The sequence below is a fragment of the Cyprinodon tularosa genome, unplaced genomic scaffold, assembly GCF_016077235.1.
Source record: "Cyprinodon tularosa strain WSP-4 unplaced genomic scaffold, ASM1607723v1 ctg205, whole genome shotgun sequence".
In the NCBI taxonomy this organism is placed as follows: Eukaryota; Metazoa; Chordata; class Actinopteri; order Cyprinodontiformes; family Cyprinodontidae; genus Cyprinodon; species Cyprinodon tularosa.
The window spans coordinates 545195-569034 of NW_024038756.1; the positions used below are offsets into that span (position 1 = coordinate 545195).

A 23840-nucleotide genomic window follows, 5' to 3' on the forward strand; every position below is an offset into this window, starting at 1 on the left:
CATTTTTGGCACAGCTTTGTGCATAAACAAATATATATCGTTCACTAGGTCTGTTAGACAGGGCGTGAGATTACTTGTTTTTGGTTTGTTTAATATGAGCAAGATCCGGATCATTTTATTTTTATTCAGTTAAATTTACAGTACATGAAGAACTACTAAAGTTATTTTCGGATTACACATAACTAGATTCATTAATCCCACGGGGGAAAGGGAATTACTTTAGAGTTAGGATTAGGATTCACTCAATGATAACAACCTAATGAGCCTACTGACACAACCTGAAGCCATTCTATGGGCCTGATAGTAACCATTTATTGGGGTGACAACATCTGAAGCGCGGCTGCAAACAGCCACTTACTGTGTAAAAGAAGAATGTATCGACATGAGGAGGGACGCATAAGACGATCCACGGGTTCTATATATATTTTTTTTACTTTTTTAACATTTTTGGAATGACTATGACCTGGATGACTGAGAATCTTCCCCAGCATAGTGCCTTAAACCTATATCCAAAATCTCTGATATAACTATGCTTAGAGAAAAACCCGATTGGTAAATAATAATTGGTCAAGTTTTTCTTAAAGCTTTTATTGCTGACTGTTGTTCTCTGTTTTATTTATAGCACCTGATCAAGCCTTTTCTAATATGCAAACACTTTGAACTAAGTTAGAGAAGCTTGTGTGATTTGTGCTGATATCAGGTACTGTATCAGGTTAAAATCAGTATTGGTCATTACTAAAAGTTACTAAATTGTTGTATTGGGACACTTCTAGAGTTAGGCAAATTTAATTATGAGAAAAAAAATGTTTCCTCATATTTCAAACATAAGGGTTCTCAAATTTTTTTAGCAAAGTTTCATCTTCATTTAAAGTGGTAAAATTAGGCCCCTATTCTACCTTCTCTACCTGGCGTCTGGGCTCCCTCATGGTTCTGTCCAGTGCAACTACTGGTTACAGTGAGAGTTAGGATTTGCTGAATTTTAACGAACATAGCGACCGTGGAAACAGTGTTTTTGAACTTTTTAAACTCTTTCATTGCACATATGCGTGAGAAAAGCTCCAAGAAAATGTGAGCATCACTCCCTTCAGATTGTCTTTAACTTACATTAAGACTCACTCTGTCTGGATGCGTTTCAGGCAGACGAACACATGTATACCCCCTCTGCTTAGAATCGTCATTTTGATTATTCAACAGCCTGATACAGTTCCTGACAAGAATAATGCACTTGAACTAATTCACTTCCCAGCAAATGATTTGCAACTTTATAGACAAACACAAATTGATGATAATTGTGAAGTAAACAGAGAATGATGAACTGTTTTTAAAGTTTTTAGGGCAATAATTAGAGGATATATCAAAACATAAGGTAACTCTGAAAGAGCTGCAGGGATGCACAGCCCAGAAATTGAATTCATTGTTTTTTTTCTGTTAAAGATGCACCACACAAATCTTGCCTTTGTAGAAAATTAACAGAAAGCCATTGCTGGGTGAATGTTTAATTAATTTAAAGTCCACCCCCTCTCGAAGGCAGGTTGAAGGCACAAAGATGTAGAAAAGATTCCCTTGGACAGATAAATATGAACTATTTGAGATACAAATTATATATGTGGTAACAGCAGGAGCCTGTTGCGTGGATGTTTTTCTTTAGCTGGTGATGGGGAAGCTAGTTACAACTGACGTGATTACAGTCAACTGATTTTAACACAACATAGTCCTGGAAAAAGAACTGGTACAGGTTGGAAAATACTTAAAACTAGGGCAGAGGTTCACTGTATAGCAGGTCAGTCATCATGGATTAAAGAGAAAACTGAATGTTAGAAATTAAATCTTTGTGTCTGAAAAGTTCAGTTAAAGTCAATACTAGCATTAATCCCACTTAATATCTCTGAAAATGTAGGGGGGAAAAAATATTTCTACTGGTGCTCTACATCCAGTCAGACTTTTCTTGAGAAATATAAAATAGAAATGCTCCAAAGGGTGGTTATGTGATGTATTCAGTCAATGGGGGCTAAATGCAAAACATCAATATATGCCACACTTTCCATATTTCATTTGAACTATTCTTTGAACCATTCATTTTCCCCTTCCTTCACATGGATGTCGATTTCATGATTGTGTGCGAAATAGAGGTTTTGATAGATGTTTCAGGAGATAATTGTTTTAATCAAAATTCCTCCTTTTTGGCCCCCACATTATAAGCTATACAAAGTATAATTTAATCAGGATGTAAACTGAGGGTTCAATACAGGAATAAATTACACTACAGTAGATTCACTATATCCCTAGATGAGTTTCATTTTAGACATGATTAATTTCAATTGGAACTTTCAGCACAGAGGGCACAGAAAAACTAATTTGAGAAAACAGTTCCCTACAACTGTTACCATTTAAACCCCAGGAAGTGATTCATAATTTATGGTTCTCTAAGGGTATGATCTACTCTGAATGATAAAAGACCGTCTGTCAAGGTAAAATAAAAAGCAATTAACTTCAGCCAAAGACATATTGAACAACAAAATAACCAAGAGAGAAATCAGCTTTTTGTCTTTTTATGAATGCAATAACAGAAATGAAAGCTAGTCATTTATTCACTACTCTCTGGTAAATTTTCTTTTTGTATTCAGTACTGTTTTTAATATGTACAGCAAGACAACCTTGAATTAAATTATATATAACAAAAGAGAGATATGGTAAAAAAAAACAAAGGCTACAATTTAAAATTCAAACAAAGAAATGCATGACATTAAGAAAAAGTAAGGGGATGGAGTGATGATATTATCCCCAGACGGCTGGAAAAAGTCCTCAACTGGATGTAAGACTTAAAGAGATCAAACTACTTGAGCATCAAAGGAATCATTTCTGTCCGTAGGGCATTCAGTCAGGCAGCTGGACTATAGGCCACAGGTTTGAAACCTCTAAGTACATAAACAGCATTTATATTTTCATACCGGCTGCTTTCATTTGAAGGGGACCAGCAAAATATTTCATTTCACTTCATATCATGTTTGTTTGATATTCAACTCCAAAGCTCCAAAGCCGCAGCATAAATTTGACAAAATTTACTGTGCTTATGAAACCCTTTAAAAACATGCTCAGTATATCTTGAAAAATGTATGTCTATGGCAATGAGGTTAAAAGTAGTAACATATGTCAGGTTTTTGGCTCTTTAACATGACATTGAAACTCTCACCTCCTTGAACAGGTTCATAAAGCGAGGTCCAAAGCGCCAGGGTTTGTGGCGGTGGCACTGCAGTGAACTGACGGTCATTTGAGTGGCCCGCTGTGACGCAACAGCAACCATGTAGACCGCATCAAACATCAAGGCTGCATCTGTCTATAGATAACATATAAAAGTAATTACATAACAACAAATCAAGGACAGAATTTTTAGAAAATGGTATTTAAAAAACGGAACCACAAAGCTTGATGGGTTTTTTCTTTGCTCATTGCTTCACTTCATACATTATTGCTTATGTCAATTCTTTTATCCACCTACATGTGTACATCGTCACATAGAGTTTTCCCTCTAATTGTGTAGAAAATGTTCCAGTATTGTAAGCCAATGTTGTGCAGGTAATGAACCCTGTCATGTTCTAAAACCCACTGTGAAAAATTGCTTTAACATTGATTCTGTTTAAAGTGGAAAAATACATATTTTTTGCAAATTTTCCTAAAGATCTTAGCAAATGCACTTTTCCCTCTGCCTTCAGAACTTTGATATGGAGCAAAATGACAAGGCCTTTTATTAAACATAACAATCTTGACAAACAAGACTTGAGTAAAAAGGTAAAGAGGTGTATTTTAACAAAACTAAAAGATGTTGAATAATCTTTTTGTTGAATAAACATGCTACTTTTAGAAATATCAGTTTTGGATGTGATGAGCCAAAAAATGCCATAAATTATTATCAGTTATCAGTCACATAGAATGGCTTCAGACTATGCCTCCTATCTTCTAGAAGGTGTCATGATGGGTTCACTAAAAGCGACCCAAGAATGCAGAACACCACTGACAGGACACAAGGATGAAAGTTTAACAGTTTATTTATGGACAAACACACAGAATATACTGGTTCAGGTTCGGGGCCTGGATTCTGGTTCACCGGAGTCTGCGTGAGAGATAGTTCAGTTAGCGTTGTCAACGGAGGTTTGATTTCCTGAAGTTTACTAATTGTACCTTGAGGGTTCTTGAGGTTAGCTTTGGGAGAGTCACTGTTGGTTCCGGAGAAGAGTTCATCAGCAGAGTCCGTTTGCTGCTTCAGCGTCTCACGTCTAATTTGAACAGACCTTGGCTTTGGGTTTTCCAGCTCTAGTCCAGAGCTGCTTGGAGGTTCTCTGTGAATCTTCAGGTTTGGCTCTGAGGGTCGGCTCGGCAGGTTAGCTCTTCCTGAGCTTTCACAGAGGAGGCACAGGTTTCCTGGAAAACAGAAACAGGGATTAGAATCCAAGCTGGATTCAAAAGTCATCGAAATACTCTGAGGATCTAGGCTTAAGCGCTGACCAACTGGAACAACACTGCGGCGTTGAGACAAGGTCTGAAGACAGCTTAAGTAGTGGATCCTCTGATGATCTCGACGAGCTGCAGCTGTGCAGGAGGCTCCCTCAGAGGATCCACGGCGGACTCTGCTGGAGAAAGGTGGAATTTCTCCAGCTCCCAACAGTACCCCCCCCTCAACGACCGCCCCTTGGCGGTCCGGAAGAGGTTGATGGGCAGGAACGCTCGTACTCCTCGATAAGGGCTGGATCGAGGATGTACGAGCCTGGAACCCACTGGCGATCCTCCGGTCCGTAGCCCTCCCAGTCGACGAGGTACTGCCAACCGCGACCTCGTCGACGGGAGTCCGCGATGCGGCGAACCGTGAAGGCCGGATGACCATCGACCTCCAGGGCGGGTGGGGAGTCGGACGGTGGGCACAGAGGGCTCGAGGAGACAGGCTTGATCTGAGACACGTGGAAGGTAGGGTGGATTCGGAGGGACTGAGGTAGTTGAAGACGGACGGCTGAAGGGTTGATGACTCGAGTGATCCTGTAGGGTCCGATGAATCTAGGGGAGAGTTTTCGAGACATCCCCTTGAGGGGGATGTCTCGAGTGGACAGCCATACCTCCTGGCCCTCGGTGTACTCGGGGGCGGGACGTCTCCTGGCGAAGCGTTTTGTTGACTCAGATGACCGGTTGAGAGTGGCGATGGTTTCCCTCCAGATCCTTTGACAACGGCGGATGTGTTGGTTGACGGACTGCACCGAAATCTCTCTCTCGTCTGCGGGAAAAAGAGGTGGATGATAGCCGAGACTGACCTGAAATGGGGATTGTCCAGTAGATGCAGATTTGAGGGAGTTATGAGCGTATTCTATCCATGGAAGAAATTGGCTCCAGTCCACGGGGTTGTTAGACGTGAGGCAGCGAAGGGTGGATTCCAATTGCTGATTCATACGCTCAGTCTGACCATTCGATTGGGGGTGATAACCAGAGGTGAGAGAGGGTTTGCAGCCGAGAGCGGAACAGAAAGCCTTCCAGACCTGGGAGATGAACTGTGGACCTCTGTCCGAGAGGATCTCTTAGGGAATGCCGTGTAACCGGAAAACATGTTTGATGAGAAGCTGGGCTGTCTGGAAGGCCGTGGGAAGTTTTCTGAGGGGAATAAGATGGCAAGACTTCGAGAAACGGTCAACAATAGTGAATATGGTGGACATACCTCGAGAGACAGGGAGACCGGTGACGAAATCAATGGCGATATGGGACCAAGGACGCGAGGGAACAGGAAGTGGTTGAAGCAGGCCAGAAGGAGGTTGGTGTGAGGCTTTGTTACGGGCACATGTGGGGCAAGCCAACACATACTCCTTAACGTCCCTGTGGAGAGTGGGCCACCAGAAGCGTCTGGAGATGAGAGCTACAGTCCTACTGACTCCTGGGTGAGCAGAGAATTTGGCGGCATGCATCCACTGGATGAGACGGGACCTGACGGAAGATGGAACATAGGTTCGGTTAGAAGGACCGTTACCTGGATCGGGTTCAGTGGCCAGGGCTGAGTTGATGAGGTCAGTTATTTCCCAGTTGACCACTCCCACTGTACAGGAAGCTGGAAGAACAGGTTCAGGTGTCACGGAATGATCGACGGAGTAGAGACGAGAGAGAGAATCGGGCTTCACGTTCTTTGATCCGGGTCTGTAGGAGATGATGAGATTGAACCGAGAAAAGAAGATTGACCACCTGGATTGGCGGGGATTAGCTTGTTTGGTTGACTGGATGTAAGCCAGGTTCTTGTGGTCTGTCTATACAAGAACCGGGTGCTCAGCTCCCTCCAGCCAATGCCTCCATTTCTCCAACGCCAGTTTGATGGCCAGAAGCTCCCGGTCACCCACATCATAATTTTGCTCTGCAGAAGAAAGTCTACGGGAGAAGAAAGCACAAGGGTGTATCTTTTGATCAGAGTCGAGTCTCTGGGATAGGACTGCTCCAACACCGGAATCTGAAGCATCCACCTCAAGGATAAACTGCTTAGCGGGATCAGGTTGAATAAGGACTGGTGCTCTGGAAAACAATGACTTTAGTTTTTCAAACGCTGCTTGAGCCTCGGGAGTCCACTGAAAACTGCGTTTGACAGAGGTCAGAGAAGTTAATGGAAGGGCTGTCTGGCTGTAGTTTCTGATAAACCGACGATCGAAGTTAGCAAAACCCAAAAACCTTTGTAGCTGTTTGCGGTTCTCTGGAACTGGCCAGTCTAAAACTGCCTTAATTTTGTCCTCAGAAGGTTTTACCTGGCCGCCCTCGAGCACAAACCCCAAAAAGGTGACTGAAGATTGATGAAATTCGCAATTCTCGGCTTTCACGAACAGCTTGTTTTCCAGCAGTCTCTGTAAGACAAGGCGGACATGTTTCTTGTGTTCATTGAGGTTTTTGGAGTAGATGAGTATGTCGTCAATGTACACGAAAACAAACACATTGAGAAAGTCTCTGAGAACATCATTTACGAGGGCCTGGAAGCAGGCTGGAGCGTTAGTTAGCCCAAAGGGCATGACTAGATATTCGAATTGGCCCAAGGGTGTTTTGAAGGCAGTTTTCCATTCGTCGCCTTCACGGATCCTAAGGAGATGATAAGCGTTTCGTAGATCCAGTTTAGAAAACACAGTAGCTCCCTGTACGGGTTCAAAAGCAGAGGCAAGGAGAGGCAGTGGGTATTTGTTTTTAATAGTAATCTGGTTCAAACCTCGATAGTCAATACATGGTCTCAGGGAACCATCCTTCTTCCCTACGAAGAAGAACCCGGCGCCCAATGGAGAGGATGATGGGCGAATTCGATTATGCAGTTTTTCAATGATAAAATCAAAATAATTCACCAGTGCCTGCCTCCTGTCCTGTCACCCCCTTCCCCTATAACCCCTTCACCCTGCCAGCCTTTTTGCAGCTTTTATCTCCCTACCCTCTCCGATATTTCTGATTTTATCAACAAATCTAAATCTTCCACCTGCCCACTTGATCCCATCCCGTCTGCCCTGGTTAAATCCTGCCTTCACGCTCTCCTCCCCTTCATAACTGCCATCATCCACTCCTCTCTTGGTTCTGGAATTGTTCCATCTCTTTTCAAAACTGCTATTATCACTCCTATTGTGAAGAAACCTGGACTAGATCCCAACAATTACAATAATCTCAGGCCAATTTCAAATTTACCTTTTATTTCAAAAATATTGGAAAAAACAGTCGCTTCTCAACTTCATTCTCACTTAACTCACAACAACCTTTATGAACAGTTCCAGTCTGGCTTCCGTCCCCGTCATAGCACTGAAACCGCCCTCTTAAAAATAATCAATGATCTTTTAATAGCAGCTGACTCGGGTCTAATTTCCATTCTCATTCTTCTTGATCTAAGTGCAGCCTTCAACACAGTTTCACACTCTACCCTACTCCATCGACTTTATACAATTGGCATCACTCAGACTCCCCTAGCCTGGTTTCAATCCTATCTTTCTGGCCGCACTCAGTTTGTTCAGATTAAGTCATATCGTTCCAACTCCTCTCCAGTTACCACCGGTGTTCCCCAAGGCTCTGTTCTAGGACCCCTACTTTTTATCATCTACATTCTCCCCCTTGGCAATATCTTTAGGAAATTCAACATCAATTTTCACTGTTATGCGGATGACACCCAGCTCTATCTTTCCTGTAAACCAAACTCTTCACTCCCACCTCCTTCATTAATCTCCTGCTTAACCGAAATAAAATCCTGGTTCACCTCCAACTTTCTTAAACTGAATAATGACAAGACCGAAATCCTCTTAGTGGGAACAAAATCTACTTTATCCAAAGCTGACAGTTTCTCCCTTTCATTTGACAACTCCATAATTTCCCCCTCACCTCAGGTCAAGAGTCTGGGTGTCATCCTTGATAGTACCTTGTCCTTCTCCTCTCACATTAACAACCTTACCCGTTCCGCTTACTTTCACTTACACAATATCAATCGCCTTCGCCCCTCTCTCTCCACTAGCTCCACCTGCACTCTTGTTCATAGTCTGGTCACTTCCCGCATTGATTACTGTAATTCTCTTCTTTTTGGTCTTCCTCAAAAATCCATTCACAGGCTTCAGTCAGTACAAAACTCAGCAGCTCGCATCATTTCTAGAACCCCTTCTTTTCATCACATCACCCCAGTCCTGCAGCAGCTCCACTGGCTACCTGTGAAGTATAGAATTCAGTTCAAAATCCTCCTACTTACTTTTAAAGTTATTCACAATCTCTCCCCTCCATACCTTTCTGATTTACTTCAAATTTCTACTCCCTCCCGCACTCTTAGATCTTCTTCTACCACTCACTTAGTTGTTCCGTCAGCCCATCTTAAAACCATGGGGAGCAGAGCTTTTTCACGTTCTGCGCCCACACTCTGGAACTCTCTCCCCTCTGACATCTGCAAAACCGAGTCTTTACCCGTATTCAAATCCAAACTCAAAACCCAAATGTTCAAGATTGCCTTTTCATTATGATTTTATATTACTTTCCTCTGTGTAATTTGTGTTGTTTCTTTTAAATATGACGACTGCTTTTTACCATTTATTGTTTTTATATGTACAGTGACCTTGAGTGTTTTGAAAGGCGCTTGAAATAAAATGTATTATTATTATTATTATTATTCCAGCAGCTAATGACTCGTTGATGTATTTTTCCATTGTTTCTCTCTCGGGCTTGGAAATATTATACAGTCTGCTGCTAGGTAGAGGAGCACCAGGTAAAAGTTCGATGGCGCAATCGTATGGTCTGTGTGGAGTCAGGGACGTCGCACTGACCTTACTGAAGACAGGGGCTAGGTCATGGTACTCAGAAGGAACTGAAGAAAGGTCAGGAGAGTCCATCTCCCCCCCACCTCTAGGAGACCCCACCAAGGGGGCAGCAGAACGAAGGCATGTCTCGTGGCATGAGATGGACCATGATTCCAGGTGACGTTCAGTCCAGTTAATGTGAGGATTATGCTTCTTCAACCATTCGAAACCAAGCACCAGCGGGGAACATGCAGAGGGAAAAACAAAAAATGTTATCGTCTCTCGGTGGTTACCTGACAGAAGTAGCTCGAGGGGCTGAGTTTGGTGGGTAACTTGATGGAGTCTTTTTCCGTCAATAGCGGATACACTGAGAGGCTGAGTCAGCGGAATGGTTTCAATTTGGAGTTGCTGGACGAGGTTAGAATCGATTAGGTTACGTTCACAGCCTGAGTCGATGAATGCAGAGAAAGAGAGGCTTTGATTAGCACAGAAAAGCGTGGCAGGCAGCAACAGTCGAGGAGATTTCTTAGTGCTTATTTGGCCCGCCAGACTCCTCAGATCTTCTGGCGGGCCCAGGCTTTTGATTTAGCCGGGCAGGAAGCAATGAAGTGTCCACTCTCACCACAGTAGATACATAGTTTGCTTAGAAAACGCCTTTGTCCCTCCTCTGGAGTGAGCCTGGTGTGTCCCACCTGCATGGGTTCGACATCCCTTTCGCCCGAATGAGAGGCCTGAACAGGCAACGGTAGAGTATGGGACTTAGGCCTCTGAATGGGCAGCTGCTCTGTAGAGGGAGAACAAACAGTCACGTTATGTGAGGCAGAAAAAACTGTACCCTGCTTCTTAGAACTGTTTCGGGCACGGATTCTATTATCCAATCTAATGGAGAGGCGAATTAAATCTTCGAGGGTAGCAGGTTCGTCGAGGGTTGCGAGCTCATCTTTAATGTGCTCGTTTAATGCCATGAAAAAGGCTCCCTTTAAGGCGCTTTGGTTCCATCCGGAAGCTGCCGCTTTAACCCGGAAGTTAATGGATATTTTTGCCACCGAAGAGTTTCCCTGTTTAAAGTTGAAAAGAGCTCTAGAATCAATAGTTTGGTCAGTTTCTTGGTTGAATACCTGGGTAAATTCAGAAATGAAATCAGAGTAGTAGCAGTTTAAGCTATCGTCAGCAGCAAATCTTGCCTGAGCCCATTCTAAGGCTCTTCCTGTTAACTGCGAGAGAATGAAAGTTATCTTCTTGTGATCCGTGGAAAAACAGCCAGGGGAGTTCTGAAAAATCAACCGACATTGAAATAAAAATCCTTTGCAATCTTTCATGTTACCAGAAAATCTTTCTGGGAGACTAGGACGGAACTCTGATGACGTCACAGCTGGTGACCTCGGAGGAGGGACTGGACCCGGAAATGGTTGCTGTACTAGCGCAGCATTAGCGCTGTTCACGTAGTTAGCATAGCCTTGAATAGCTTGATTCTGTCTTTCAATGTGGGTGTTTAACTCACGTAGAGCCAGGCCGTGTCCATGAATTTGGGCAGCCTGTTCCTCTAGTCGACGGATGTAGTGATCTGCTGGGCCTTGAGTTTGGCCGCAGTGTTCTGTCATGATGGGTTCACTAAAAGCGACCCAAGAATGCAGAACACCACTGACGGACACAAGGATGAAAGTTTAACAGTTTATTTATGGACAAACACACAGAATATACTGGTTCAGGTTCGGGGCCTGGATTCTGGTTCACCGGAGTCTGCGTGAGAGATAGTTCAGTTAGCGTTGTCAACGGAGGTTTGATTTCCTGAAGTTTACTGATTGTACCTTGAGGGTTCTTGAGGTTAGCTTTGGGAGAGTCACTGTTGGTTCCGGAGAAGAGTTCATCAGCAGAGTCCGTTTGCTGCTTCAGCGTCTCACGTCTAATTTGAACAGACCTTGGCTTTGGGTTTTCCAGCTCTAGTCCAGAGCTGCTTGGAGGTTCTCTGTGAATCTTCAGGTTTGGCTCTGAGGGTCGGCTCGGCAGGTTAGCTCTTCCTGAGCTTTCACAGAGGAGGCACAGGTTTCCTGGAAAACAGAAACAGGGATTAGAATCCAAGCTGGATTCAAAAGTCATCGAAATACTCTGAGGATCTAGGCTTAAGCGCTGACCAACTGGAACAACAGTGCGGCGTTGAGGCAAGGTCTGAAGACAGCTTAAGTAGTGGATCCTCTGATGATCTTGACGAGCTGCAGCTGTGCAGGAGGCTCCCTCAGAGGATCCACGGCGGACTCTGCTGGAGAAAGGTGGAACTTCTCCAGCTCCCAACAGAAGGTTTCTTTTGGCTGATAATATGCAGTTTATCGTTGATCACAGCTGCTTCTGCTGCATCTAAAAGCATACGTTTTATTTACCATTTGCCTACTTCATACTTTTGATCAACTGTATTTACAATATACCTACTACAAAAAATGCTTTAAATCTTTCTTTTGAATAATTTTCATGCATTTTAAGCCATATAGATTTAATTTGATGTTTAACAACAGCTCAATTGACTCAATGAGATTTTGTTTGTTTAATATGAGTAACATGTGGATTATTTAATGTATCTATTTATTTTTTTACAATAGAAGAACTACTATAACTATGTTCAGATTACACACAAAGAGATTAATTAGTTCTGTGGGAAAAAATAATGACTTTAGGGTTACGATTAGAATTTATTTCTCAGTTTTTTTCTTGAGGACATTTTAACACCTAAGCGAAAGTATGGCTGCCTTTCAATTTAGGCCTGTTTTGTTATTATCTCTTATATTTCTAACTCCCTTTCTTTGGAATGCAAAATAAGTAGAATACGGTTTAAGCCTGTTTTGTCGTTGCCATGACGCTGATGACTGAGAATTTAGGCAAATGTAATATTCAGTGGGTGATTTGCTACAGCAGGACCATGCCAGCTCACCATTATAGAATCCCTTATTGATTATACTGCATATCATAGGATGCTGAAGGTAATATGGGATCGCATGTAAAACTGAAGCAGAGCTGGATCCTCCAACAGGAGAAGGACCCAAAACATATCAGTAGATCTACTAAGGGATGCCTGAGAGTTAAGAAAGTAAAAGCCCTGAAAGTCCAGAACCAAAACCTGTTGAGACGCTATGGGGAGATTTAAACAGGATGGGAATGCAAGACGCCTGTTAAACATTTCACAGCTGAATGTACTCTCCATTAGAAAGAGAGATTGAAAGACAGCTTCATCAAGATTTTACAGATTTTTTTTTTTGTTTAATAATTTCTGCAACTTGATCTATTGTGACATACTGAAATTAATAGTTACAGTTTTATGATCCTGAGCATCTTTGAAGCATTCATTGCATTTACTCCTAGATGGTAATATCTATCAAATCCTTCATGTATTCTTCGATTTGCATCAGAGAGGAAGAAAAAAAAAATCCATCAGCATTTAGATTAGAAAACGTTCTGCTTGATTTATTACCCTTTAATAAAAAAAAAGGTTTGTAAGTTACTTTCTATGCCAGGGAAACTGTGTTACATGCAGTCAAAGCAGCATCTGGTATCAGCAGCTTTAAGCCAAGACTTACTGTCATGACTCCTTCCATTAGACCGCTTTCCTGCTTTGGACCCTGCACTCTGTCTGAGGCCCATTTGTCAATGGTTGAAGCTACCCATGGAACATCAAAGTTAAGCAGTCTGAAACCGGTCATGTTGACCCCACTGTAGCGGTAGGGCTCCAAGTCAAGAGCAAATAAATCCTGCAGAGTACAGATCAGATGGAAACCAAAAAGGTGAGGAAGATCTGAGTTGATCAAAATCAGACGCTGTGACGTTCTATTTTTTTTTTTTACCTCATGTCAATGAACTGAATCTATCAAAACCAAAAAGTTTTTTTTAATGATCTCACCAAAGTTGTGAAGAAAAAATGATAATATTCTGTCATCATTCCCATAGATGAAAGCTGAAAAAGAATACAAGATGTCATTACATATTTATAAAGAAAAGTAAAAAAAAAATCTTAAACAAACAAGAAATAACACTCTAATTTTATACCAAGTACATTTTTTGTAAATTTAAAATAAACTCATTTTAGTAAAAAGATGAATGATTCTCTAATGGTTAAGAAATAAAAGGAGAAAACAAATGTTCTGTCTCATCTGCTCTTTTGCTGGAGGCTATGGAAACAAGTAAAGCTTTTTTATGTTTTCAGATATCTCCATAAATTGTCATTTAGAAGCAGTGAACAAAATAGTTTCATTAGGTTAAAGGTCTGCTGGATTTAAAAAAATTTTTAGATTTTTTAAAAATGCAGTGAGACTAAAAAACCTACAGCTAGAGAAGGAAATAAATATGCAGTTGTTTATATCCTTTGTAACTGCCTTTCAAAATAAATAAAAAGTATTTGTATGATTTTATTTTTGTTCTATATGAATATGCTTTTACAAAAAAAAAATCTGATTGCACAAACTCCTTATAATAATTGTTTATGTGCTTAGACAAATATAAAAAAAGGGAAGTAAAATAAAAAAATGTCATTACAGACCTGTTTCAGAAGTTCTGAGGCCGTGCGATAGGAGCAGTCAAAGAGGATAAAAAACTCTCTGTCTTTCTTCAGTTCCTTCAGCAGAGGTCGAGCATCTTGGTTACCAGGGGTGAGCTGACGTATCCTGATCTTCAAGTTTAACTTTGCTGGAGCTTTAATCAACTCCTGCATCCGCATTAGTCCTGCAATCAACACACATTGAAATGATTAAGTCTTTACTTGACTTAAAGGTATAGTGGAGGATGTTCTTTTTCTGGGTGGATCATCAAAATAAGTGGTCCTCCTAATTGTTAATCATTCTGGGGATATGTTTAGGTAAGGCCGTCGTACGTGTTCGTCCCCATTTTCACTTACAGGTGGTGAGTCTGACATAGTGGAAAAATTGCAAATCTTCTTTTGGAAAGTAAGCTTGTAAGAGGGATGCAAACAGCAACTTATAAACAGAGCGTGCACAAGGAGAAATGGGCTCTGGCATGCTCTCACACACGTTTAGTACTGTAGGTGTTCCCACTTAAAAGCGTGTACATTGTTGTGATTGTGCATTTGGAGAGGGCAGGTCTTTTCACGAATCTGCAAAGATCCTCCACAATACCTTTAAGACTCTTGGATTCATTAGGTTTTCTTGAAAGACTTATCAAGCAAAACTCCACTAATATAAATTCTGTTTGGAAGTCTAAAAGAAAACATCACTGAAAATATTTACTTTTTTATTTCTTTTTTTACAAATACACAAGAATGTTTTAATTAAAGCAGCTCTTAAAATACCAGATAGACCATCAATAAAATGTTAGACATAGGATGGTACTGCAAAGGTTAAAAAACTGACCTTTTATTTCTCTATGCACACAGAGATGTACAAACTTGATAGAAAACTAAACTCTGACCAAGAACGATATTTGATATTTTGATGATATGATATTTTACTGCAAATGATGCTTCAGCATTTGTTAAATCGAGCCTAATTGCAATGCTATGATTATGTAGTCATGACAAACTCTTCAGATGTATGTCACTGTAATGCTGTATAAATCATTGATCTTTTTCAGCAAGGTAAAAACTAAGTAAGCTTATGCCTTGTCATAGTCAGTGCCTACCTTTGACATTCTATGGGTGAGACTCACACCTAAGGACAATTTAAAGTAACCAATTAACCCAACAGTCATGTTTCTGGCCAACCCATGCATGCACAGAGAGAACATGCAAACTCGATGCAGAAAGACCCCCGGCCAGAAATCGAACCCAGAACTTTCTTGCTGGAAGGCAACAGCACTACCCTCTGCTCCACTTTTGTGCAGCCTTGCCACTTCTGTCTTTAATATTAAAATTCCACCTTTTCTCTAAAATTCTAACACAAAGGTTTGAAGGAATAATTGCTTCTCAGATAAACTTCTCCATTAGTCATTGCCTGATCCCATCCCGATGGAGTGATGTTTTGAACTCTAAGTGCTAAGTCTGCACACAAAGCTACCATAATTTAAGACAATGGGCAGTGACAATTTTAGGTAAGGCAACGTGTGCAGTTTCCCACTGCAGAAAAGCAATGGGTGCAAAAACACCAATTTCTGTAAGTAAAATAAATAATTTTCAGCAACAAGTTCCATGTTAAATAAGTTTTATATTGCTTGTGAAGTGAGTCAATATTTGGCACCAATCTAACAAAAAGGGGGGAATGTTTTTTGTTCTCTGGTTGGAGGGAGCAGTTCATACGATTAGCCTGTGAAGCTTTTTCTCTCATCTGATATCTAAGGTTATTTCATGAACTGCCACAGCCACAAATAAAAACCCTGCTACACTGGAATTTTGATTCCAGTGTTTTATTTATTTTATCTATAACATATTATCTTTAAATCATCCAGCAAGCCTATTTTTTTTTTATTACACTGATTTCCATCCAATGTTGAGACAATCAGCTTATCCTGCAAATAATTCTTTGTTTTGAAGCCCAAAGAAAGAAAACATCAGACATCTAATAACTTACAACCACTGTGGTAATATCTTGAAAGCAAAAAGACCACCAACACCAACAATCCCTTTGCACAAATGAGAGAAAGTGCTAAAAAAAAACCTCAGGACAACCCAAGCTGGTTTAGAGCAAGTTAACTGTCCAGTATGTGTTTGATTTCAATTTTTTAGAAATATATGCTCTATATGCAAACATTGATAGTGTTATATGTGCTCTAATTTTAAATTAACATGAGTGCAATCAATAACAAAATTTCTCGGTTCCAAAATAAAAAATGTTGGATTAGCTTTTGTTGCCAAAACCGTAATTTGCTCTAATACAAGATTATACACTCAGACTGATCTTTCCATAATTTGTTTCTCTCCAAGACACAACAATTCAAGGCACTATTGCTGTGAGTTTTCTTTTTATCCTTGAGCTTTTACAGTGAGCTCAGGGCCTACTGTACACATTGAGCTATAATAATCTCTGAGCCACCAAAGGGGCTGCTGCTGTTATCGAAAATCAATAAACTTTATTGTCACTTTTGACCCATGATTACATTTTTGTTGGCGCAGGATGAACATATAAAGAACATTTTTTTTTTCTTTTATACAGACACTCATTGGCCATCCGGGTCAAATGCTATTTTTCCTTTTCACTGTCTTTACCAATATTTTCGGTATGACTGATTTCTGCAAATCAGATGTCCGCTGTTGTCATGTTCTTATTTAGGAGAGGGGAATGCTCTAAATCAGTGAGTCGATACACTTACCTGTGTTTTCCTTAACAAAGCTTCATCGGCATTTTGAATTATAAACTGAACATGACAACATTGCAATGGTCAAAGTGGGATGTATGTAATTGACTTTGGAGCAGTCAATATGATTGAAGTGAAATTACTATATGCAGTACATCGCTATATAAATGTGATCTTTAGCAAAATACCTTAGGACATTTGTTGTGACATGTTGCAATGTTAATAAACTGAAATAACATAACATCTGCATTGCCTGACTGAGGAATATTTATTGATTAAGGAAAAACAAACATTTTCGTATTTCTTCATTTAGGTCTTTTCAGAAATTAGTAAAAAGCCACATCATGTCAAGTCCTGAAATTATTAGTTACTAAAATTATATAGAAAAAGAAAACAACTTTTTTTTTATCACAGCTTCTGCAGTGACTTAGGAAAAGACAATTACTGCACAACCTAACAAACAATAGATTTAAATTTCTTCTGAATGCTGGAATTAGTGAGGTCAAACAAAAATAAATGAATTACATAAACAGCTTTGTTAACTTCTGCCTGAGATTTTAAAGCTTTGAAGAGTTACGACTGTGATTTAACTATATATTCAGTGGCCCCTACCTGTGCTATCTTCATAGACGACCGTTAGCTTCCTCCATTTGAAAAACGTCACCACATCTAGGATGGCCCGAGCGATGGCTGTATACTCAGGATACAGGTTTATAAAAAATGTGTCCTTGTTGTCTACTGATGGGTGCTTCCAACGAGTCTGTATATGAGGAACTTCCAGAGCGTTGCAGATAGACTGTACAGCACTGACTGAGGAGCTATGAGAGGGTCCAAACACTGCAACTACCCCAAGGGCAAGCTGGTCACACACTGGTAAAGGAGAAAAACAAAACATACAAATGCATTATTCTAAGGTTAAAAAAAAAAAAATGTAGTGAGAAATAAAAAACTTGCTCCATGTGCTTTGAAATAAGCTTAAAAAAGGACTATTGATGAAAAACAGTACAGTGCTAATATTTATTTTCCCAAAGATTATTACAAGCTTTTCCTATGAATGCGGTGGTCGGTTGGAAATGAACTCTAAATATTTGCTAAGCTTTAAAAGTTTGGGCATGATATATAATTTTTATATCAGTTTAAGGCCATCCTTTTTATTTTGTCAATGTGGCTTGCTTCAACATTTGGTACAGTAAGTATGTATGTCTTCTTAATATGTTTGTTTTCCATGCATAAGATTTCTGTATTAAAATAATTTCTTTGTAGGTAATATAATATTAGGGGTCTTCTGATAAACTAAATTTGGGGTTTCTATTAATTCTAAGTTATATTAATCATATTCAGTCTAAATAAATCCCAGTAATGTGTGATTTTCACTTTTCAAATGAATTACTTAAATAAAATGATTGATTTAAATGTGAAAAACTCACAGGTCTTGAAAACAGTATGTCTCACTGAAAACAGGTGCTTGTCTACTGCCATACTTCTCTGCAGGGAACATGGATGTAGCTCTTAAAGCTAAAAGGTGATTCTGGGTCATAGGAAGACAATTTCCTACCTCTTCTTGAAGCCTCAAAGCCATCAAAGACGTTGATCCTCTGAATGTCGTAGGTTAGAGTGGCGTTGGGCATCAAGGTTTTATTGCGGTTGATGTTATTTACAGCAAACTTGAAGGCCAACTCGTCCATGCTCACTAACTCACTTTCCCTGGTCTCGAAAATGCCACCTGGACATGGAAGTGATTAGAAACAGGGATTGAAAAATAGTTTTGCGTAAAAATTCCCAACCCACACATAACACAGCACTCAATGCACATTAAGTTTTAAAGTCTTATGAATCATAAACTATTTTAGCTCGAAGTTGAACCTGAAATCAAGCTGAGTTAATAGGAGTTATCGTTCCAAAAAAGTTAACAAAAAACACAGGACTTGTTTTCCATGTTTGAAGATGTTTCTCTTCCCATCCAAAGGTTTCTCATTTCAAAATGTCTGGAGTGGTGTTGAGTTCACTGCTTATTTAGTAGCCGAAACATAAGCCTTCTTATGGCTTACAAAACATGCAAATTGAACTGAAAAACAGGTCACCCCTTAGTAACGGGGAGTCGTTAAGGTCGTTGTTGGTCTGAAAAACCTGATACCAGCCTATGCCTCTGAAAAGGGGGGTTGTTAGGGTCGTCGTTGGCCTGGCTAGACAGGCGAGATGTTTTGACTTTTTTTTGCTTTTGTTTGGGCTAATCTATAAGCCAGGAATTCAATGCCACTCCAGACATTTTGAAATGGAAAAGCTTTCAGGATAGGAAGCGAAACATCTTCAAACTTGGAAAAAAAAAGTCCAGTGGTTTGTTTTTTTTTTTTAACTTTTTTTGAATGACTATGACCTGGGTGACTGAGAATCTTCATCAGCAAGGAGTTGTGATTGTGTTAACACCTTTATTCATCAATAGTAGTTGTAGAACATTGCTGGGTTGAGGGATATCTGGGTCTCCCTGCCTGAACTGATACCCCTGTGACCCAGATCTAAGGTCTAGTCTCAGATAAGTAGAAGAAAAAGAGTTGGTGTCTATCTTCCCATAGACTGACTATCTTCCAGTAGCTGCTGAAGAAAATCACGTGCACTGCATGGTGCCACCACTATGTCTCACAGGGTTGGTATATTCAGCCATTCTTGTTCTAGGTGAAACATTTCAATGTTGGTGCTATCAGACCAGACTACAGACATGTCTTCTCTGCTCTTTATTTTGCTTATGGAAAAAGAGCAAATATGGCATAATATTTCCTTCTTTTAACAATGGCTTTTCATATCACTTTAAATTTGCCATAGTTTAACTTGGTAGTATTTGTAGTTAATGGTTTAAAAATATAGTTTTTCGCAATAACTTTTTTCAATAACAGTTGTTCTTATTCTACATAAGTCAGACAAACTGAGTACAAGCTCATCATCAGCATCCTGTGAAGGGATGATTCAAAGACACGATAAAATGGTAGCATAATTGCACCTATCGAGGCTGTAACCATTTCAAAACAGGCTTTTGTAAGATGAGTCAGAGCACATCCATAACTGTCAGCCGTTTATGATTTTTTTAGAACAGATTCCTGAGAATACAAATGAAGTGCTTTGCTGAATGTAATTTCTAACAATTTGTTCTGTCTGATTAAGTCTTTCCTGGCTTTTGAGTATTTCTTGTCTTTTTCTAACTTCTGTTGAATAGCCCAGAAGAAAAGGTAATGACTGCACTATCTCACACCTCCTCCATATACTTAGACAGTTTTACACAGTGAAAGCACAGGGGGCTTTATCACTGACCCTGCACTGTGAAGAAAAGTGCTTCCTACAGCAAAGATCAATGGAAATTACAGGGTCCTTCCCTCAACTTTTAAAACAAAGCTCTTAATTATTTTGGCAGAATAAAAGCTTTATATTTTCATGATTTTACAACATGCCAGACTATTGTTTCTTATGTGGTTCGTACACATAAAACCAAGGGATTAAGGGGCAGTGGAGAAAGCAGATCAATGGAGTCTCTGACAGTGCTGTGATAAATTGTTTGTCCAATTACAGCTTTTTAGAAGACTTTGCAAGGATTTCACTTAACTGGGAAGAAATCTGTTATATCAGTCACAGTGGAAGCCTTTCAGGATGGATCTCCTGTTCAAGATCACGCCAGATAAAAAAAAAAAATACTAATTACCCAACTGTATAACCAAAATGCTTTTCAAGATCTCAAACTGATGCAGGGAAATTTTCCTATTTACTTGTTAGTAGAAAGTAGAGTTAGTGGCTTCACAGGTTATATAGGCCCCTGATGCAGTAGGACAGCCACAGACCATCACATTACCATCGCCATGCACACCATCAATGTCCGTGTTATGTTCTTTTGCTGAAATATAACAACTGCTTTTTTCACAGATGTAATGGGATCCGCTACCTCCAATAACTTGCCCCTTTGCCTTATTAGTCCAAAATGTACTTTTTAAAAATTCTTTGCAATGACCAAAGTCCATGTTTTGCCAAATGTCAGATTAGCATTGAGCTATTTTGGGTTAGCAGTGGTGTACATCTTAAAACTCTACCATAGGGCCCATTTTTTTCCTTCAATGTTCAGTCATGAGGAGGAAGAGTATCAAAGTCATTTGCAGCAAAAGGAGTCGTTGAGGCCAATTAGCTGTCAAATGAACGGTGCCTCTTATGCAACTAAACTGGGAGGTTTTGTGGGCATTGTCTGAGATCCACAGGAAACATCTAAAACTCATTAAAAGGACTTTATATATACTATATATTAGAGCTCTCTAATAAATTGCATTTGCAATATAAACACAATTTAGCTAAACAAAATTTTCAAATTGCAGAGGGACAAAATTTTGCATTTAAAAGAGACATACACAAAATTTCTCAATCCAGCCCTTTAGGTGGCAGTAATACGTTTAATGTAGCTTTGCTGCCACAAAGAAGAGAATAAAGAGTTGCACCCAGATCCATCCATGCAATAGAGGCAAGTACCTTTTCATGCAAAGGTTACAGCAAAGTCCAACAATAATTGACCCAATCTCAAAAACAAACATCCTGGTTTAAAACATGTACATGTTTGTATTTAGTGCAAAGGAAAATCAAAATAAAATGACAATATTGGAATAATCGCAATTTCAAATTTTGGCGAAATTGTTGTAAGATAAGTCTTAACTATGTCTTTACCATTTTTTACAAGAACTCTCAGTAGGTTTTGTGGTTTTCCTTCTAATTAAGCACATATTTACAAGAAACAGTTTAATCGAGTAATCATGCTTTCATTGAGAATAAATGCATTTTCTTTTTTGGCCTCTACTATAATTGGTAAGAGCAGCAAGTGGGGTAATCAGTTAAAGTTTGGGTGAGAAGAGCCTTTTCAACAGTAAGTGCAGATAATGATTCAGAAAAGCCATTTGTATAATAAAGCAAATTTATTTGCAACACATAATCATTAGGTTTATGTATTCAGAATTTATAAAATAACCCTTACTCAAAATCAATACTGAGTGAATCTATTTCAAATACACGAAGGTTATTGTTTGAATTTCATAAAGGTAACTAAAACAAGATAATTATTGTACAATTCAAACAAATAAATTTTATGTATTTGAAATAAATTCACCCACAAGTTTTAACTTTGAGTATACTTTATTTATTCTAGATACATAAAACTGACAGTAATTTAATTTAAATCAGTGATCCCCAAACTACGGCGCGTGGGCCGGATCCGGCCCGCCTCCACACTTGGTCCGGCCCCCTGAACAATACCAGAGAGTATTTTCATATGTGTTTTTTTTTTTTTTTTTTTTTTTTTTTTTTTGTATTTGATATATTACAGTTGAACATTTGCAATAAAATGTTCCTTAATTATGAAGTTTTTTTCATTATTAACTATTAGTAACTATTTCACACATATAACGCGACAATGTTCCACCCTTTTGGGACTTGTGCCCCTATCTGGCAACCCCCAGCTTAAAATCTTAAACCCGCCCCTCTCAAAGAGATACGGAAGAGGATTAGGGCCATTCAAACAAATAAAAAAAATAGTCTATTCAATTCTGACTTTTTTCTCAGAATTCTGAGGAAAAAGTCAGAATTCTGACTTTATTCTCAGAAGTCTGAGGAAAAAGTCAGAATTCTGACTTAAATTAAGAAAAAAAGTCAGAATTGAATAGTCTTTGTTTTCTTTTGAATGGCCCTTATCCTCTTCCATAAAGAGAGAATGAAATAATGGCGAAAAGAAAAGGTAAGAGAAAAATTGATTCAGAATGCAGGGCATTTAACCTGAATTGGACAAACAATATTTTTTTTTTGTTCAATGTAAAGAAAAGGCTGTCTGTCTCATCTGTCAAGAGGCAGTGGCGGTATTCAAAGAATATAACCTGCAGAGACACTATGACTCCCGTCATAAATTTAGGCACTCTTGCAATCGTCACAATTTTTCTGTTACAAACTGACCCCGGCCCCCCATCAGAGAAGGGAAAAGTTATGTGGCCCTCACAGGAAAAAGTTTGGGGACCCCCTGATTTAAATAAATAAATGTTATCATACAAGTGATTATGCTGGTGAAGATTGTTAAGTCATCCAGGTCATAGTATTTCCAAAAAAGTAAAAAATAAAAAAAAATCACCGGACTTTATTCAAACTTGGAAAAAAAACTTCATTGTACTGTTTTTTTTTAATTTTTTTGGAACAAGTAAATATGGATCATGTAAGGTTTATTTAATAGATTTGTGTTATAATTATCAAAAGAAAAGTATTTCTTATATTACATTAATCCTAAACTTTGGGTGAAGTATTTTGTGATTGTATGTATTTTTATGAATTGTAGTGTCAATGGACAACTGGCAGCCATAAAGTAGCTCAAACGCTACCTAGAAAAGAAATGCACAGTAAGAACTACAAAATTATACTTTATATGCCTCCTGAAGCACATATAAAAAAAAAATGAGCAGATCACTCTGTTTAACAGAAACATAAAGATGTTTGCGAGAAAGAACCACCTCACTCTGTCCATATTCTACTTCCATATTTCATAACAAATAATAAGTATGCCATGAGTTAATTCATTATCTTTTACTTGTGGAACAGCTGAAACTGCTCTGTGGTCTGTGACTCTAGCAGTTAAATCTAAAAGGGAGGATTTTTTAATCCAACAACTCAATTAATGTACCTTAGAGTGCTAAAAGCTTTTATTGAGTCCCAAAATAATGAAAAATAATTTGCCACAAGAGCACACAGCCATCTGGCATAAACTACACCAGGAATGGATGTTCAAAGATCCCCAGGACCCAGAGGATTAAAAAATAGCTTTTAACACACATACGTGATTTGCACCTAGAATCTATCTGCATAACTTTAAAGTGTCAAGATGAGCAAAGGTGGCAGGAAAGCAGCTAAATTATATATCTATGTTTTTCTTTTTTTAAATAACAGCTATAGCCTATTTATGTCTGTAATGGTGTTTATTTCTGTGGTAATATACAAAAAGGAATAAGTAAAGAGCTTTCAAGTATTTGATATTTTTCTAATTAGGGTTTAACATTAAAGAAGTAAAAAACCAAAAATAAAGCAACGTATGTCTTAGTTTCCTTTCTTATAATTTCAGCCAAGGGTTTTGTTTTCACACTTTAGAGTTTGGCCTCATTTCAGAAGGAAGTTGATCATGCACCTTATTTTGAGCAAAACATTCCAGTTCCACAATTATTCAAAAAACTGGTCTTTGAATCATGAGGTAAATTAGATTTACAAACGTCTTGCTGTGTGTGTTTTTATTTTTCTCTCTATAACCACAGCAACTATGTGCATCAGTTAAAGCATCGAGCTCCTCATTCTGTCCAACAGAAGGGTTCTGTAACCCCGCCGTACCCTATAAAC

General features: G+C 39.1%; 1 protein-coding gene across 3 annotated transcripts in view; it reads right to left on the reverse strand.

Annotated features, from left to right (window-relative positions):
* The window catches only part of grik1a (glutamate receptor, ionotropic, kainate 1a), a 52826-nt gene that overhangs the window by 20621 nt on the left and 8365 nt on the right, over positions 1 to 23840 (reverse strand). For all 3 annotated transcript variants that reach the window (XM_038285042.1, XM_038285040.1, XM_038285041.1), the window contains exons 2-7: positions 18019 to 18186; positions 17076 to 17333; positions 13762 to 13943; positions 13126 to 13179; positions 12806 to 12976; positions 3191 to 3334 (exon numbers count right to left, since the gene is read on the reverse strand). In XM_038285042.1, the coding sequence (XP_038140970.1) occupies positions 3191 to 3334; positions 12806 to 12976; positions 13126 to 13179; positions 13762 to 13943; positions 17076 to 17333; positions 18019 to 18186 (977 nt within the window). The remainder of the gene's footprint in view (positions 1 to 3190; positions 3335 to 12805; positions 12977 to 13125; positions 13180 to 13761; positions 13944 to 17075; positions 17334 to 18018; positions 18187 to 23840) is intronic.